The sequence below is a fragment of the Ceratosolen solmsi genome, unplaced genomic scaffold, assembly GCF_000503995.2.
Source record: "Ceratosolen solmsi marchali unplaced genomic scaffold, CerSol_1.0 scaffold7, whole genome shotgun sequence".
In the NCBI taxonomy this organism is placed as follows: domain Eukaryota; kingdom Metazoa; phylum Arthropoda; class Insecta; order Hymenoptera; family Agaonidae; genus Ceratosolen; species Ceratosolen solmsi.
Window position 1 is genome coordinate 12602177 of NW_011948413.1, and position 16061 is coordinate 12618237.

The following is a 16061-nucleotide window of genomic DNA, read 5'->3' on the forward strand; positions in this document are numbered from 1 at the left end:
ATTCGCATAAATATTGTGTAAATTTTCTTTTTAATTAACACTCTCAAGCATCATTGATTAATGTAGTCCGGCGTTCGTTATACGCTGTAACATGACAAGTACGAATTTTATTGTACATAATATTAATAATCGGAATCATATTGAGCGCATATCGAGTTTTTAATTATTTTATTAATAAGCAAGCTTTACCCTTGTTGTTATAACAGTACTGATGCTGCTGCCTGTTGCGTGAAAGAGGGGGAGAGGAGGGAGATTGGGCCCTTGGCATCGGGTAGTTAGACAGTAAGACCGTCGAGGATTGCGTCTCCGGGTGCAAACGGTACTACGTAATCCTATAGACAAAAGTCCAAAAATATTTTCTAGTGTCGCCTTACCGTCACACGCAGTCATCACATACATGTTTACGTAATTTATTTACTTGTATTCTGCGAAAGCGATGTAAGCTCTCGTTGGCTTTTTATTTTCAGAAACGATTATTCCTACTGCTTAATCTTCTAATTCTATAATAATTTTTTAAATTATTAAATGTTTAAAAAAAAAAAAAAAAAAAACCATATATTAAATAAAATAAGTAGGGCATTATTTTAATTTCTTCGTTGAAGTATTGCGATATATTATGAATGAATAGATTGAACTATTACGATAGGTATTGTAAATTATAGTTGAATAAATTAATAATATTCAATGGATGAATATTGTATAGGAATGCGCCTCCGAAAGTATCAAAATTCATAACGTGGGAAAATTTTATTTCCGTCACATCAGAAAAATGGCTTATTTACCGTGCACTTTTTTCACTTTATGTATCGATAATTATATCGGTAAAAGTTTTAAAATTTTGTTAATTTTTGCGTGGACAATGCTTATTGTTCTAGCTCTGCGCCGCCTGTATTCGGTAATAATTATAAATGGTTTACTTAAATAATTCAAAGCCTAAAGCACTTATAATATTTCCTGCGAATCTGTCATTCTATTGGAATTAATGAAAACATATCACAGTGATCATTGATTATGTTTTGCAACTGATGCTTAACACACATAAATGCAAATGACCGTTGCATTAGCTTTATACTAAAATGTTTTTCATTATTTAACAAAGAGATTTATAATTACATGGAGAAGTTGATAATTATGTCATTCAATGATTCAAGGTCATTTCTAAAGTCCATTGTCTTATATAAACTTGTAGGAATATTGTCACTAACATGTTTGTTCAGCTAACATGTTTATCTGTATATACGGAAAAGTCGTAAAAGCTGAAATTTATAATAGAATTGATACTCGATAGGAAACATTATTGTATAAATACATAGATAAACACATAAAAAGTAAACGGTAAAAGTACAAAAATATACTTATTGTTATTTATTGTCGCTAAACCTCATAATTATTGAATTTACAATCAATAATTTATTTAGTAATTAATATAGTAGTTGTTTGTTTTTTATTTTCCAACTACATTTCATTTGTATCTATTAGTTAACGAGCGATTATGGTAATGTTAGGAATAATGTTAATGTAAACAAATTTGACTCGAATAAATTAAGTTTTATTCTGTTCATACAAAATTTCTAATATTTGATAAGCAACTGCAGATGCGTACAATTACGCTATGCTTTTATTAATCATAAGTGTCATTCATTTTTCTTATATTAAATCTTAGATGCTTTATACAAATTTTACAACTATATAATAAGGATTTTAAAATAATGGAATTTTAAAGTATTGATCCTTTTTTTTTTTTTTTTTTTTTTAAATTAAATCATATTTTATTGTTCGTAACTTTTTAAAAAAAAGTTTTCTTCTATACTACCAGCTACCAATATAAAAAACCATGGAGTACCATTTTTAACAACTAATGATTTGTGTTGTAAAATTTCTTTTAAGGACTGATCCGTCTGAACTTTATGTACTGCTTTATTACAATCTTCAAAATAAATACTCAAATTGTTAATTTGATAGCGCTTATTGTTATCCCAAGCAGGTGGCTCTTCAAAAAGTTCCATTAATTGTTCACGAAATATTATTGACTCGTTAAAGTTTTGAACAAAATCAGTTTGACCATTTTCGGGATAAGCAAATATCACTGGCCAAATTAGCATATTCGTATCGTCAAAATGAACATGCCATTGATTGTCAAATAAATCAGAATCATCCACTCTTATATTCCTAGACTTTATGGCTTTAATGATATTAATCTTTAGCTGGTCAATTTTCTTTTCTTTTAGTGTTTGTTGCCAAGAATCTCTCATCATTAATTTCTTATTTTTTATCGAATTACCTCTTAACTTGTCAATGTCAGTATTTATCTCTTTATCATTAGTTGCGATATTTAGTATTTGATCACAATAATTAATACACTGATCATATTCCTTAACATAAAAAGAACATTTGGCTGCTGTATGCAAAGATTTTAAATAGCTCGGTTTTAACTCGAGCGATCGTTTACAATCCCTAAGACCGGACCTATAATTTTTCAATTTCAATTGCGCTAATGCTCTATTGTTATACAATTGAGCGAGCAGCTCGCTATCGTCGCATTTAGTTGAAATACCTTTAGAAAAATTAAGAATTGCTAAATGATATTTTTTGTATTTAAAATTAAAATTACCATCCTCTTTATAACTTAGTGCTAATTCACTAGGAGTGTTGTAATCTTCGCTGTACTTCAATTGCTGTAATCCTTCGACAAGTGGAGACATTTCTGTAGGATTTTCTGGCATCTGGGTCATAAAAAACGGATGTTTATCAATTTCTTCACTCCAGCAATCCTCCGGACATTCGTTAGAATCGGTCCTTTTTTCAAGACTATTAATATAATCTTCTAAGTCCTTGTCAAGTTTTTCAGCAAGTTCTAATCGTTCGGCATCTGTCCAAACTTTTTTCTTTGTATCGCCATTCTTCTCATCCATTTTTGTTATTATTTAAACTTAAATAATACACCAACTTTAAATGTATATTTTGCAATTATTTATTAATGTTAACGTATTATAAGATTGTTATTAGAGCTTTGTGTATCGTTTACTTAGATTATAATTCTATTTTCCAGGTTATATATTCTCCAATGACGCATTTCTAAAAAAAAAAAATAATACACATACACATATACATATATATATGCATTCGTAGATAAACGTTAGTAAAATAACAAATAATACAAATGCGAAAAATATTTACTTTTGAGCTGCAGTAAATTAATGTTTATAACGATAATTATTTCTTAACAATGTGCACGTGTCAGCCATCTACAGTATAAATTTAAAATTACAAATATAGATTTCTACGATATCACTGGCAATTTGAGAATCAATAAAATGAGCTTAACGTTTCATTCAAATTGAATACTGTTTTTATTGGAGTAAAACAAAGAAAAAATATTCAAAATTTACATAATCTTTGTACAAAAAAGGGTATTGAAATGGATTCGAATGCTTATAATTTAGTAAACAATAAATATCAAATTGTTTAAAAGTTCTTAATAAAAGAAAAAAGAAGAAGAGAGAAAATAAAGGAATAGGTAATAGATGTTTTATTCATAATTCATTTATCAAATTGATATTTTCGCAAAACACACATAAAATTGATCAATCAACATGACTGAAGTCACTGGTAAGACAATAAATAAATATAATAGGTGTAATGGTTTTGCCTCTAATAAAAATTGAATCATGAACACGACAATGATTCCGAACAAAATAATTAATACATAGCTGTTAGATTATCAGCACCATGTCAATGTACATTTTTCACAATTATTTGGACTACTTATTAATAATATTAACATTTTTCACTCGATGTTTCATTCTGAAACAATGCAAGTTTCATAAGGAAAGTTTGATAAAATCCTTGATTTATTAACAGCTGAAACAAGATGTGTGGTAATTGTACTAATATTCCTATTTCTCCGGTTTAGCCTCCTTGAGAAATAGAATATATTCTGTTAAATTTATTTGCAAGCCGATTCCAAATAAGCAATAATATCTTCTCGCTCTTGTGGCTTCTTCAGACCAGCGAAGACCATTTTTGTCCCTGGGATATATTTCTTTGGATTTTCCAGATACTCAAACAGAGTATCTTTATTCCAGGTAACTCCTGTTGATGAAGAAAAATGTTTGTACACCAATAATTGTTATTATCGTAATGTCTAATCGTAACGTATCTAATTTACTTACCTTTAGCTATGTTGGCTGCTGTGTACGAATACCCCACAGCTTGACCACTTTTTCTGCCAAATAAACCGTTAAGGTTGGGACCAACTTTATGCTTAGCACCGGCCTTAACGGTATGGCACTGCGAACACTTTTGAACAAAGAGCTAAGGGAGAGAGAGAGAGAGAGAGAGAGAAACAATTGTTTGGTTAGCACAAATTATCTATGACATTGTGAGAGAAAATTGTACTAAATTCTTGAACCAAACGGTTTATTTTTAAATCAATTTTGTAAACTGTATTATGTAATCAATTGCTTAATGTATTGCAAAATATAAATATATGTGTGCACTACTGTACTTTTAATTTTAATAAATTACATTGATTTAGTATAAAATATATATTGGAATGTTGGTAGTCCGATATCTTCAGTTATCGTTATCATTCTAAAAACATTGCATTTTATGCAGCAGTTAATTGTTTTTACTCTTAAGCATTAAATGATTGTTTGAAAAATTAAATGCTGATTTTTTTCATCTTTAATTTTTAGCTCTTCATTTTAGTTTTTCTAATTTTTAATTCTGAACTTACAATGCTTAAATACAAGAAAGATTTATTACCATTTCAACACCAATGGATTCAGTTTATCGCGAGCATTACACAATTCTTTATTACAACTACATAAGATGTTTGCGTTAAAGCTACAAAATTTCATTTTAATTATTACACCTCGCATATTCGACAATTTCAAACACTACTTTGCCTTTAGTTGACTGATTATTAAATAATTTCTAGTTACATTAAATGTTGTGGAGTAAGTATTTCTATTTACCTTCTTTCCCTTTTCAATGTCACCACCGGCACCCATGACTGTAAACCTAAAATGTTACGTTAAAAATATGTAGCTTAACAAAGTTTTCTTATAATGTATATATGTTTAATTTTCATGAAATTTTCAAAATTTAATGCTTAACTGTATTTCCAATCAAATTCTTATATAAAGTTCAGACAAGAATATTATTGCAATAACATTTTTTACATAATCTTGAAGGATTAAAGGACTATAGTTGACATTTCTTGAATAATTTGGCTTGTAAATTAATTAAGAAAGTTGAAATTATTTCATTAAAAGTACGTTCCTTTATGTAACATATGTAATATGAAAGAATTTGAATCAAATTTAAAGTCACATATTTGTAAATTGATGTTATGCAATTTATATTATGATAGATCAGTAATAATATTTGAATAAATAGCCAACTCTATTACAATGTCAAATTGTGGCATTTCTGTATTGTGACGTAATTAAAGAATATAAACAAAAACAAAACAAAAAAAAAACAAAAAAAAACAAAAAAAAACAAAAAATAAAAAACACAAAAAGAAATCTAATCTTAAAACCAACTGATATCAAACGCAATAATATCTGATTACTTTTTCAACATTTTCAATTTTTACGAAAAATTGTTTCCCGCTATTTTAACGGCTTAGCAACATATTAAATTTTTTTCTTACAAAATTACTTGCTCATTCATATAGATTGAATATGATTAAATAATAATGTCATGCTTGATTAAGCTAGTGTTTAAAAATATATTTTTATGTTGTTCAAGGTTCTTGCAAATTTTTTCGTTTCCCTAAAATATAGAGATAGTGACGAGCTGAGGAAACGCGAAAATCAATTCGAGAAATTGAAGAAAAAAGTAGATGATAAAAAGAAGAAAATATCGAATGGAACAAACAGCGCACAATGAAATGGCATAGTTGTAGTTTCTCAAGGGTAAGTGATACGATAAATTTAGTAGTTGGCCAATGTGTAGTTTTTAACATACTCGTGCTTGAGTTTTCATTTTTTTTTTCCTGCGCCCGTTCGTTTGTACGAGTGTTGGTCGCGTTGGTTTTAGCCAGATAACGAGGCAAAGAAGTTACATTGCAATTCATTTTTTCCCCGAATTTTTGTCATTGACGTATTCAAATATTTACGTGTGTTCAAATATTCAAGTGCGCAAGACATCATGCCACTACGCTATGAATATTACCAAGCAGAAGCATCGAAAGCCGACGGATTCGGCCGCCGTCGATCGATTTACGAAATAAAATCCTCCAATGACATTCACAAAGTATTCAAGTTACACGGCCAAGGTTATGGGGCTTCATTGGGGAATGGTCGAAGAATATCACAAAGGCACGAGCAAAAGGGGAATCGACGTTACATAATGTAAAATCCTGAAGAGCTCGTGCTCGACGAAGATGATGAAGCCCAAAGGCGGTATCGCGCCTACGCACTGGCCGAATTACTTTGGTCATTGGAGCAAAAAAATGTGTGGGAAACGGAAGAAAATCGACGGGACGAGCACGCGCCAACACGTGCCACATTACATAAATTAACCGAGCACACCTAATCGACGCATGGCACAATCCCATTCAATTCGAATATCCGAGCAACAACTTCCTCTTTCTTTACTTCCATTACTCTCCCCGACCTTACATTAATGCAGAGGTGTGAAAAAGGCAAAAAAAAAAAAAAAAAAAACAAAAAAGAAACAAATCACTTTAATCATCCCTGCCTCATAAACGCTCACGTAGGTTAGAAAAAATGCAAGTACTCGGCAAGCGGAAATAAGCTCGTCTTCGAGGATGAAAAATAACCGCGACACGACGACTTCGACTTACCTTTTTGGTACTCTTACAGGGGGTAAGTCGAGCTGCTCGACCTGACTCGTACGACGTCCGACTGTGAACAAACGGGTGCTCGATCGATATTCTTCGTTCGCGTTAGAGTGGAGCTGCCGTTAATATGCTGGTGCTGGTGCTGGTGCTGCTGCTGGTGCTGGTGCTGCTGCTGCTGCTGCTGCTGCTGCTGCGCTTGCGATGCGATGCGATGCGATGTCAAGGATGACCTCGTGATTGACGCAATCGCAGACCTCGAGATTTTGAACGATGTTATTGAGAGCGTCGGGTGGCCGTAAATTGAAACGTCGAAAATTCGTGGGCTTATGATCGAGAGATTTGGGTAATGAGCGATCGCACTCGCCCAATTACCTACCATTCCAATTTACGGGCTTTTCCATTATTTTAGCATTCGATGGACGATGGTCGCGCGAAGGGGCGGGGGAGGATGGGGAGGTTAAGAAGGGATTTTCATTGGCAGTAGTGGCGCTGGACGAATAAACGCGATGGGTAGCGAAGGTTTTATCGATAATATTGGATCGGCCGAGTAGATTGGCTATATTTATGTTAAGCCAACAACGACGACATTTCAATTTTTCCTTCATGATAATGTGAATTTGATGAATTGCAAGGGGAGGGTGAAGGATTGGGACTTACATCGCCATGTGGAAAATTGATTGAAATTTGAATTTGTGACGGTAAGTCTGACGTGAGCTGGAGCACGAAAATATGCCGCTAAAATAACATTTATAAATTCTCTTTTGCTGGGCAGTGTTATATAAGAGTGGATGGAATATGGGATATTTGTTTTGTAAATTTATTGAATTGAAATGAAGTAAAGCTCGTCGACTGTGTCGATAGTAAATAAAATACAAGCATATAGGCATATCGTTGGGTCAATTTATTTATGAAAATGTTATCCGCATATAACAAATTGCAAAATCTTTTTAAATTATAGTCACAATATAATTGTCAGCAAATATATACCGAATACTGCGATTTATTCGAATTACTTTATTCGAGGAAAAAATAAATAAATAAATAAAATGGTTTGTGTATGCGTATAATTTGTATATATATCTACACAATTGTGCGTGTTTTTATTATTATTATTATTAATATGTAAAGATAGTATAATAAACAGTATAGTATTATAAATTCGGTGGTCCCTGCACACAATAAATATTAACATTCACTTTTATTAAATTTTAGTAATACTTTTATCATACTTATAAAGTTTTTAATTAATTTATCGATTACAATAACTTATGGATAAATTATAAAACGAGCGAGATTACAACGGAATCGTTGAGTTTTTCAAAATGAAACGAAGCTATTTATATTGAAAAGCATTGTACACGAGTCTAATGTGATTTCGTAGTTCGAGACATAACCTGCAAATTGTGAATATTAATGTGAAGCCGTACTTTCGCGATGGTGAATGTTATGAAAGGAATTCTGGTCGAATGGTGAGCGCTTTAAGAATGCCGTTTAAAGATATTTCTCATCTTACATAAAATTTCAATGCGCAAATTATTTAATATTCTATATTAATCGATGTAATCGAGATCTTCTGGAATTTGAAATTGCTTGTTAAGTGCAACTCCATCGATGTTAAATTTTTGTTTACACCAAGTTTTTAGAGAGTAAATATTATCCGTCCAAGTATTAGCACCATTTTTGTAAAACTGTAAATTCACAATTGATAAGATAATTTTTTTCTCTGATAAAATGATCGCACGTGTTACCTGGGCTTTTTCATTAAGCTCCGCAATCACTTCGGGATCGGCATCCTTAAACTTTGCAATTTGCAATTTTAATTCTGCCTCTTTTCTACGTAATGTTTCAATTTCATCGAGCAATATTTTTGTCTTATGCAGGTCTTCTTTATTCGTCTATTTTAAAGATATTTGTCAAAATTTTACATTGATAGTTCATTAATTAAATGTTTAATTATAAGAAAGCTTTACTAACTTCTTCATTTTGTATATCCGACTTTAATTGTTCAAGTTTTGTTTCCAGTGTGAGAATTTTATTTCCTGTCTGTCCTATTTCATTTTCTAATATTAGTATTTTTTCTCTACAAAATATTTTTATGTTAGTTAGTATCAAATAGCATACGAATTGAAAAAGAAAAGAAAGATTTTTTATTTACCCTGGGAAAGCCCAAAAGTACACGATTGTACCAATTTTATCAGTGTGTACTAAATCATCGTCTACCAAAGTTTGAAGAATATCTTTAACCGCTTGTTGAATTATTCCGCATTCTTTTGGAACGAGAACTTCTAATTCTTTTAAAGTATAAAAGTCCTTCTTTTCGTGGAAAAATTGTAGCATTAGCGTTCGCTTTTCATCCGCTGTAATTCTTTTTCTTTTTGACATTTTTAATCTAGAAAAAATATGTTTATACTATTCATCCAGATATTAATATTAATTAAAATGAGTTTTATATTTCAGCGATGAAGCTATGAAGCAGTTTCTGTTACATTTAGATGATACCTTTGCCTTGGGAAGAAAGTTTATTATTCAAGATTTGGATGAGAAGCATTTGTTTATTTCTGCCGATATATTAGACATCTTACAAACAAAAGTGGATGATTTAATGGATCAAATATCATTTCCATTGACAGAAAAAGGACTATAATTACAGAGGAATTACTTTACCGCACGTAATTAGTCATTACATATTAATAATAAAAGAAAAGAAAAAAGAAATATATAAAACATGGCTGGACGTGAGTCTGGAAGAATTAAGGATTCGATTCAAAAACGTATTCTCGACGATGATTCAAGAAAGCGTAGACAGAAGAAAGCTTTGGATGCATTAGAACAAGATAACTTTCACGAAGATCCTCATGCTGATTTGGGTAATTTTAAATTCTCTATTATTAATCAAAAAGGAATTTAAAAATCATATTTGAATAATTAAGAATAATCTTGAAAAATGATTGAAGAATCGAGATACAAAATCAATTGTACACACATAGATAAAATCAACAGTTTTCAATATTTCTCTTAATTACTCGTTAAACTCATTATTGTTGTATAGAAATATTTTTTTTTAGACAATAGGCACTTAGTGTATATTTATATATTGTGTATCGTGTATTTATAAACATGAATTTTTTTATAAAAAATATTTTCAGTGATGAGTAAGAAAGTACCAAAGTTTCAAGAGGATAATAAAAATTCAACTCGTAAGAGAAAAACTAGATCAGCCGAATACTTCAAGTTAAGATTTCGCAAGAATTTTATTCAACTTGTAGAAGAAGATCTAAATTATAATAGTTCTTCGCCTAATTATACTACAGCTCAAGTTCCACAATCTTGTTATCCAGAAAGACATTTTTGTACAGTCTGTGGATTTCCCAGCACTTACACGTGTATTCCATGTGGAGCAAGATATTGTTCGGTTAAATGTCTTGGGACGCATTTGGATACACGATGTTTAAAGTGGACGGCATAAACTACGTATCTTCAATCAATAATTTATCTTTAGTAATAATTAAGAGACTTTAATGAATATAATTTTGTAGAAAAAAAATTTTAATTGGCAAAGAATGTATAAACTTGCGTGTATAAATTTATGTGTAAACTAATGTTTTTTTAATCCAAGTAATTTGAAAAAGCGTATATACTGTGCAAAGAGCTACTAATTAACTTTCTTAATTACATATAATAAATTTAATTGTATTTTTCTAATTAGAATGACGCTTTTTTTCTTTTTCCTTTGCTTTTATTATAATTAAATTTTACAATTTTATCCACATATCAGATTGTAGTAAAATCATGAAATTTCATTTGGACTCGTAGATATTTAACATCAATTTTACATATTCTTTAAATAACAATTACTCCTGGCATTTTTCATTTATGCTTGGTCTATTGCAAATAAATTTACACGACTTGAAAGTATTTCTTATATGCATACGCATATATTTTACCAATTTTCATGGTGTATTCATCAAAGTTGAAAATGAGAATTAGCATTATAAGTGAATAATAATTATTTAAGGTTAGAGAAAAAACAAAACAAACTGGACACTCGACTGTTTGGCATCTTATTACTCGATATACGCGTGGATAAACATAAACATTTCATCAAATTTTAATAAACAACACATTATACAAAACACTTAAAAAAAAAAAACTTGCTCGATGTCTTGTAACAATTTTAAGATAATACTAACGAGACGGAGTACAAAGAAAGAAGCGAGACAGACAGACACTTATTGTACACCGTTTTGAAAATTGTCATCGGTGTCCCAACCTCCCCCACCCACCCCCTCGCCAGCACCTCACCCCGAGTACTCCTAAATCGTTTCTCAGAATGCGGAAAAAAATATTTCGTCTGGACAGCCACGATGTGTCGTCATCCAGGCCTGAACCTTTCAAATAATCATCTGCTCCTAATTGCCTATTCACTCCAACTAATTTTCATCTTTTTCAAATTGTCCAATAGGCCGTATCAACGAGTTTTAAACGACGATTGTACGACGAGCATCGAATAATGATAAATAAGGAAAAATCATGATATAAGCTTCTCGTTCCGTTATCTCTTTAACTCGACGCTCCTCAATAACAGCAGAGATGCCATAAAACGATACTACGTACATTTATTGCTGATTCACATTGAAATTGCGTTAACTTGTTCACAACGGACAATCTTATAAAGCCGCTAATATCAAATTTTGTTGATAAACCATTTTGTCGCATCGTATAAGCTTTACGCAACTGTATTCGGTAATTTTCTCACGCGATACCTGTTCGAATAGACCGAGGGACGACATACATAATCTTAGCATTAAAAAGGCGATAACTAAGGAATCGTTGAGGCTTTGCCATTGTTTCTTCGGCATAACTGGCTCGGCGCCTCGAATGAAGTAATAATGAGCCACGACCGCCGACAACCGAAACGGATTGTTCAAAATAGTAAATAGCGACGAACAATGGCCGAAATGTTGACGCCTCGTCGGTGTCCAATTCGCCCAAGTCCGCCCATGTATATTTAGAAGTCCTCGAGATGATAATAAAAAGCATTCCTCCGTCGAAATATAGTAATAACAAACAATGGGCGGGCGAGAGAGAGAGAGAGAGAGAGAGAGAGAGAGAGAGTGCGCGCGTGCGTACGCGTGTGCGTAAGAGCTGCGGGATGCGGTGGATGGGGCGAGGGCGATTTCGGGTAAATCGGCTGTGCGCGGTCCGAGGACTCGGAGATGCTACACAATTGGCGATTGGCATGGATTCGCACGTAAAAAGACGGTGCGCGTGCGTCTCGCGCTTTCCTCGCCCGCCTCGTCTCGCTCACCAACGCTGGCGACTTTATGGCGTGTAATCGCGGTATCGCAGTGCGATCTGGCGCGCGCTTAGAAACCGACGCGTTGGGCACGAAGTCGCGCACGGCTTCGTCGGCGACGATTAGGCATCTCCTCCTCGCGGCGAGAGTACGCACGGGCTGAGCCGTCGTGAGGCGCTATTAGGTTATGTTCCGCGGTTGTCGCGCGAGGGAGGCCCGAGCCCAGCACTCGCGACCGCTCGCGTCCCCTTGGTAATAATAATAGCGAGTGTCGCGCCGGGGGGAACTGTCGAACGAGGCCGCGTCGGGCCCACGGCCGTTCGCTCGTTCGCTCGTTCGCTCGTTCGTTCGTTCGTTCGTCCGTTCGTCCGTTCCCGCTTGATCCGCGCCGCCACTTTCACGACCACGCGATTATTACCTTGCCTCCCGCGATGCTGTGCGCGAGGCTCTTACGGTGCTCCTGGCTTTGACGCGTCAGCCCGGTCGATCCTTACTTTACGGGATTATCGATCGGAGCTGCCGCGAAGCGAAAGGTTTGCCCCCGCGATGTAATTACGAAGCGGGGTCAGTCGATGCGTAGCCGCGCCGCAATCTTATCGTGGATTATTATTATTTTTGTTGTTCCGCAGTCACGTGAGTGAGTTTGTAGATGGCGCGACCGTAGCCGCATTTTAACGGGGCACCTTTTATGAATTTTAAATTGCAAATTCCATATGTGCGCGGTGTTTATTTGCGTTCGGCATTTGCTTTGGACGTGCTTGATGAGCGATTGGCATTGCTCGTTTGACTGGGTGGTCGGTTAGTTGTTTATAGAAAGAAAGAAAGGAAGAAAAAAAAAAAACGAAAACAAATAAAATAAAAAATAAAAATTTTAAAAAAAATAAGGGACTTGGAGGGTCGCTTTATTTAGCAAGAGTCGACGCGTGCGAATGGCTTTATGCATGTAAGTATCGCTTCGAGATGTTACAATACATTCTATAAGAGACAAATAAGATTGACAAAGTAACGAAGTGATTGTGTGGATAAGTAGTGGAGGATAACGATTCGGTTGTTTCACCATTGACAAAGACGTACGGATCCATAAGTTATCGTAGCTCAAAAATCCTATTTCTTTGTTTGATTTGAAATTTTTGATTACTAGTTTGTTATTTCCTTATTGACATGGTAAAGCCTGTCTGTATTTTGTATTTTTTTTTTCTTTTTTTTTTTCTGTGACGGCATGATATGGTAAACTTACGTGATTGCAAACGATAAGAAAAAAGAATTTACGTGAATCATAGATAAAAGAGAAATCATGTTCGAAAAATAAACAAAATAAACAAAAAAAAAAAAAAAAAATCATTTACACTATTATATAAAGTTAAACATATTGCATTTGTTTGTAATATTTAACTGTTAATATTACTGTACTTTTCATCGATATTGTGGACAAGCCTCTTTTTTTTTATTTTTTTGTTTTTCTTTAAGGATTTTATAAGTGTTTTTCAAACATTTAACAACGATACTTAGCTTCTACGAGTGAAAAAACCTTAAATGCTGTATTATTTTCTTTTGTAAATTCATAAATTATTCCTTTAATATAGTTAATACAATTTCGACCTTGTCTTTTCAACTAATGATTCTAAAAAATCCCCCAAGTACAATAAAACCAATTGAATTTGCTTTTGTACTAAAATGGCAATTTGCATAAATAATTCTCGTAAATGGTAAGAAAATAGTTTTATGATCCAATTTCATACAAATTCTTAATAAAACAACGATATAAAAGTTTTAACGAAGAAAATATGTTTCAACTACTATGCAGTTTCGTATTATGAACTAGGGTATATGTGTGCGCGCGCGCGTGTGTGTGTGAGTGAGTGTGCGCGCGTGTGTGTATATATATATATATATATATATGCGTGTGCGCGCGCGATTATGGGTGTGTGTATGTATGTATATCCAGATATTCGGCGCATTTTGATATTTTTATAAAAGTTTTTTTTTATAATTTTACGGCATTTACGTTCATTTAAATAATTTATTAATATAACATTATGATATCATTGGACCTATAAATTTGGATGAAAAATAAAAATCATACGAAAGTTCTTATGTTGATTAATTCTTAATTGATTTTTAAGATCTTTGTTGAGTTCACGCAATTTTTTTTTTTTTTTTTTAAATTATTAAAGAAGTGCATATAAGCGTGTGTGCGTGCGTATATACGCGAGCGCGCATACAACGTTAATTTATCGAGTTAATTGTTTTCAAGAGAAGTAGATCCGTTTATTTTTATTTAAACAAATTTGAATTATCTCGATAATGCTAATGCAACTAATTATATGGCTGAGATTTTAGATCTTTAGATTTAATGAAATATATTAGTATAATTGTGATGACATTTTGACGAACTTTCGACGTTATTGATAAAAATTATTCGATTATAATGTACTATTCGAGAATTCAAAGTAACTATATTTTTTAAAGATTTTACGTCTATCATAAACTATTATTAACTTATTTACACACGTTTATACATGTTTCTACATCCACATGCATGCGTGCATATTATTGCACATGACCATTAAATAGATGTTTCGAAACTACAACGTTTGTGTTTTAGTATTATTAATAATAAACGATGATAATGAAAGTTTTTTCAATGTTATATTTAGACTCATTACACATTTATCTTGACGTTTCTATTAGTTTTTTTGTTTTTTTTTTTTTTTTTTTCTAACAGGATTTTCATTTACGTTATTACAATTTTTATTTAATTTGATATATATATATATATCCACTTTAATTTCAGCAATAGTTGATTTCATTATAAAAGTAATAATGCATCGATTGAATAAGTAAATAAAGGTACTTTTTTGTAGATTAACAAATTCATTTCGTTGATAGATTTACTATTTATTTTTTTTTTTCCTTTTTCTTCTTCAACTCGGCTCAATACTTTCTGCTTTATTTTAAAAATTCAATAACTCAAATTCAAATCTTTTACTAATAGAAGCAATTTGTTTCTAATATGTAATTTCTTAACGCAAAAATTAATGATAAATGTAGAAACTACTATATACCAATGGCTTAATCAATCATGTAATTATAATGAAAAAAATAAAAAAATAATAAATAAATAAAAAAAAAAAATAAAAATAAATAAATAAATAAATAAATAAATAAATAAAATCGTGTAACTTTTAATATCAAATGTATTTGTATTGTATTAACTATAATTGAAAATTGTTTTCTTATTTAAATGTCATAAATAGTTTATAATGTTAATTGAAATATAAAAACATGTGTTCAAATATAATTAATTTTACTGCCTAATATATGAATAAAATCTTAAATTATTATCCATTGGTAAAATTAAAAATTGGCATATATTAACAATGATAAATGATTAATAATAAATATGTCATTGGAATGAGAAACTAAAGGGTGAAGGGGGAAAAAATTCTTTGAAATTAGGTAGGCAATTAGCATATGTTATTACTTGTTAAAAGACCATTTACAGTGTCCTCGTGTGATTATAATTGCAAAGAAAGCATTTCCGGTGCCGATTATCAAAAACTTACCTTACAATAAACCAACAGAGCCAAAAGTCCTACGTCGATAAAACCATGTAACCATTATCCTTACCAACAATACGTATATTCATAACATTGCGCACCCACGTATGCACACATTAAATTCTGTACATTGCAATGCCAAATGCAAAATTACATCTGTCAGCGGATTATAAATAAAATACAAAAACGATGGTCTTATTGATACTTGGATTTCCTTTAAATCGTGCCCATTATAAGAATAATGATTTCCGTTCATTATCGTCCATAGCCGACCAAAGGAGTCGACGTAATAGATTGTTCTCACCCACGCCTACTCATAAATAAAGAACACTATTAGGTGGCATCTGAAACGACAATAAAGTGCGGCTCAACCAATTGCCATTGCAGA

The 16061-nt window shown here is 32.2% G+C and overlaps 5 protein-coding genes across 5 annotated transcripts; 2 read left to right on the plus strand and 3 right to left on the minus strand.

The window, feature by feature from the left end:
• Positions 1-1747: 1747 nt before the first annotated feature.
• Dpit47 (DNA polymerase interacting tpr containing protein of 47kD) lies at positions 1748-3008 on the minus strand. The gene has a single exon (XM_011506214.1). It carries the CDS (start codon positions 2910-2912, stop codon positions 1770-1772), a length of 1143 nt encoding a protein of 380 aa, XP_011504516.1. The 5' UTR covers positions 2913-3008; the 3' UTR covers positions 1748-1769.
• Positions 3009-3506: 498 nt separating this feature from the next.
• Positions 3507-5046, minus strand: LOC105367485 (cytochrome c-like). The gene is made up of 3 exons (XM_011506213.1): positions 4980-5046; positions 4173-4314; positions 3507-4092 (listed from the first exon to the last, which is right to left on the minus strand). Exons 1-3 carry the CDS (start codon positions 5013-5015, stop codon positions 3947-3949), a joined length of 324 nt encoding a protein of 107 aa, XP_011504515.1. The 5' UTR covers positions 5016-5046; the 3' UTR covers positions 3507-3946.
• A 3165-nt stretch (positions 5047-8211) lies between these two features.
• On the plus strand, positions 8212-9468 carry Tfb5 (transcription factor B5). Its single transcript, XM_011506212.1, has 2 exons — positions 8212-8286; positions 9275-9468. The coding sequence occupies exons 1-2, from the start codon at positions 8252-8254 to the stop codon at positions 9459-9461; spliced, it is 222 nt and encodes a 73-aa protein (XP_011504514.1). The 5' UTR covers positions 8212-8251; the 3' UTR covers positions 9462-9468.
• On the minus strand, positions 8251-10861 carry LOC105367483 (meiotic nuclear division protein 1 homolog). Its single transcript, XM_011506211.1, has 5 exons — positions 10762-10861; positions 8973-9206; positions 8792-8897; positions 8566-8712; positions 8251-8505 (listed from the first exon to the last, which is right to left on the minus strand). The coding sequence occupies exons 2-5, from the start codon at positions 9197-9199 to the stop codon at positions 8368-8370; spliced, it is 618 nt and encodes a 205-aa protein (XP_011504513.1). The 5' UTR covers positions 9200-9206; positions 10762-10861; the 3' UTR covers positions 8251-8367.
• LOC105367482 (zinc finger HIT domain-containing protein 1) lies at positions 9536-10331 on the plus strand. Its single transcript, XM_011506210.1, has 2 exons — positions 9536-9684; positions 9964-10331. The coding sequence occupies exons 1-2, from the start codon at positions 9543-9545 to the stop codon at positions 10281-10283; spliced, it is 462 nt and encodes a 153-aa protein (XP_011504512.1). The 5' UTR covers positions 9536-9542; the 3' UTR covers positions 10284-10331.
• Positions 10862-16061: the final 5200 nt, after the last annotated feature.

Bases quoted from the DNA above. Each gene is read 5' to 3' on its own strand.
- LOC105367482 (XM_011506210.1), top strand. From the start codon at position 9,543: ATGGCTGGACGTGAGTCTGGAAGAATTAAGGATTCGATTCAAAAACGT. The intron at 9,685-9,963 runs GTAATTTTAAAT...AAATATTTTCAG, and splicing joins AGATCCTCATGCTGATTTGG to TGATGAGTAAGAAAGTACCA.
- LOC105367485 (XM_011506213.1), bottom strand. From the start codon at position 5,015: ATGGGTGCCGGTGGTGACATTGAAAAGGGAAAGAAG. The intron at 4,315-4,979 runs GTAAATAGAAAT...TCTCTCCCTTAG, and splicing joins ACATTGAAAAGGGAAAGAAG to CTCTTTGTTCAAAAGTGTTC. The intron at 4,093-4,172 runs GTAAGTAAATTA...CTTCATCAACAG, and splicing joins AGCAGCCAACATAGCTAAAG to GAGTTACCTGGAATAAAGAT.
- Dpit47 (XM_011506214.1), bottom strand. From the start codon at position 2,912: ATGGATGAGAAGAATGGCGATACAAAGAAAAAAGTTTGGACAGATGCC.
- LOC105367483 (XM_011506211.1), bottom strand. From the start codon at position 9,199: ATGTCAAAAAGAAAAAGAATTACAGCGGATGAAAAGCGAACGCTAATG. The intron at 8,898-8,972 runs GTAAATAAAAAA...AATATTTTGTAG, and splicing joins TACTTTTGGGCTTTCCCAGG to AGAAAAAATACTAATATTAG. The intron at 8,506-8,565 runs GTAACACGTGCG...GTGAATTTACAG, and splicing joins AGCTTAATGAAAAAGCCCAG to TTTTACAAAAATGGTGCTAA.
- Tfb5 (XM_011506212.1), top strand. From the start codon at position 8,252: ATGGTGAATGTTATGAAAGGAATTCTGGTCGAATG. The intron at 8,287-9,274 runs GTGAGCGCTTTA...TTTATATTTCAG, and splicing joins AAAGGAATTCTGGTCGAATG to CGATGAAGCTATGAAGCAGT.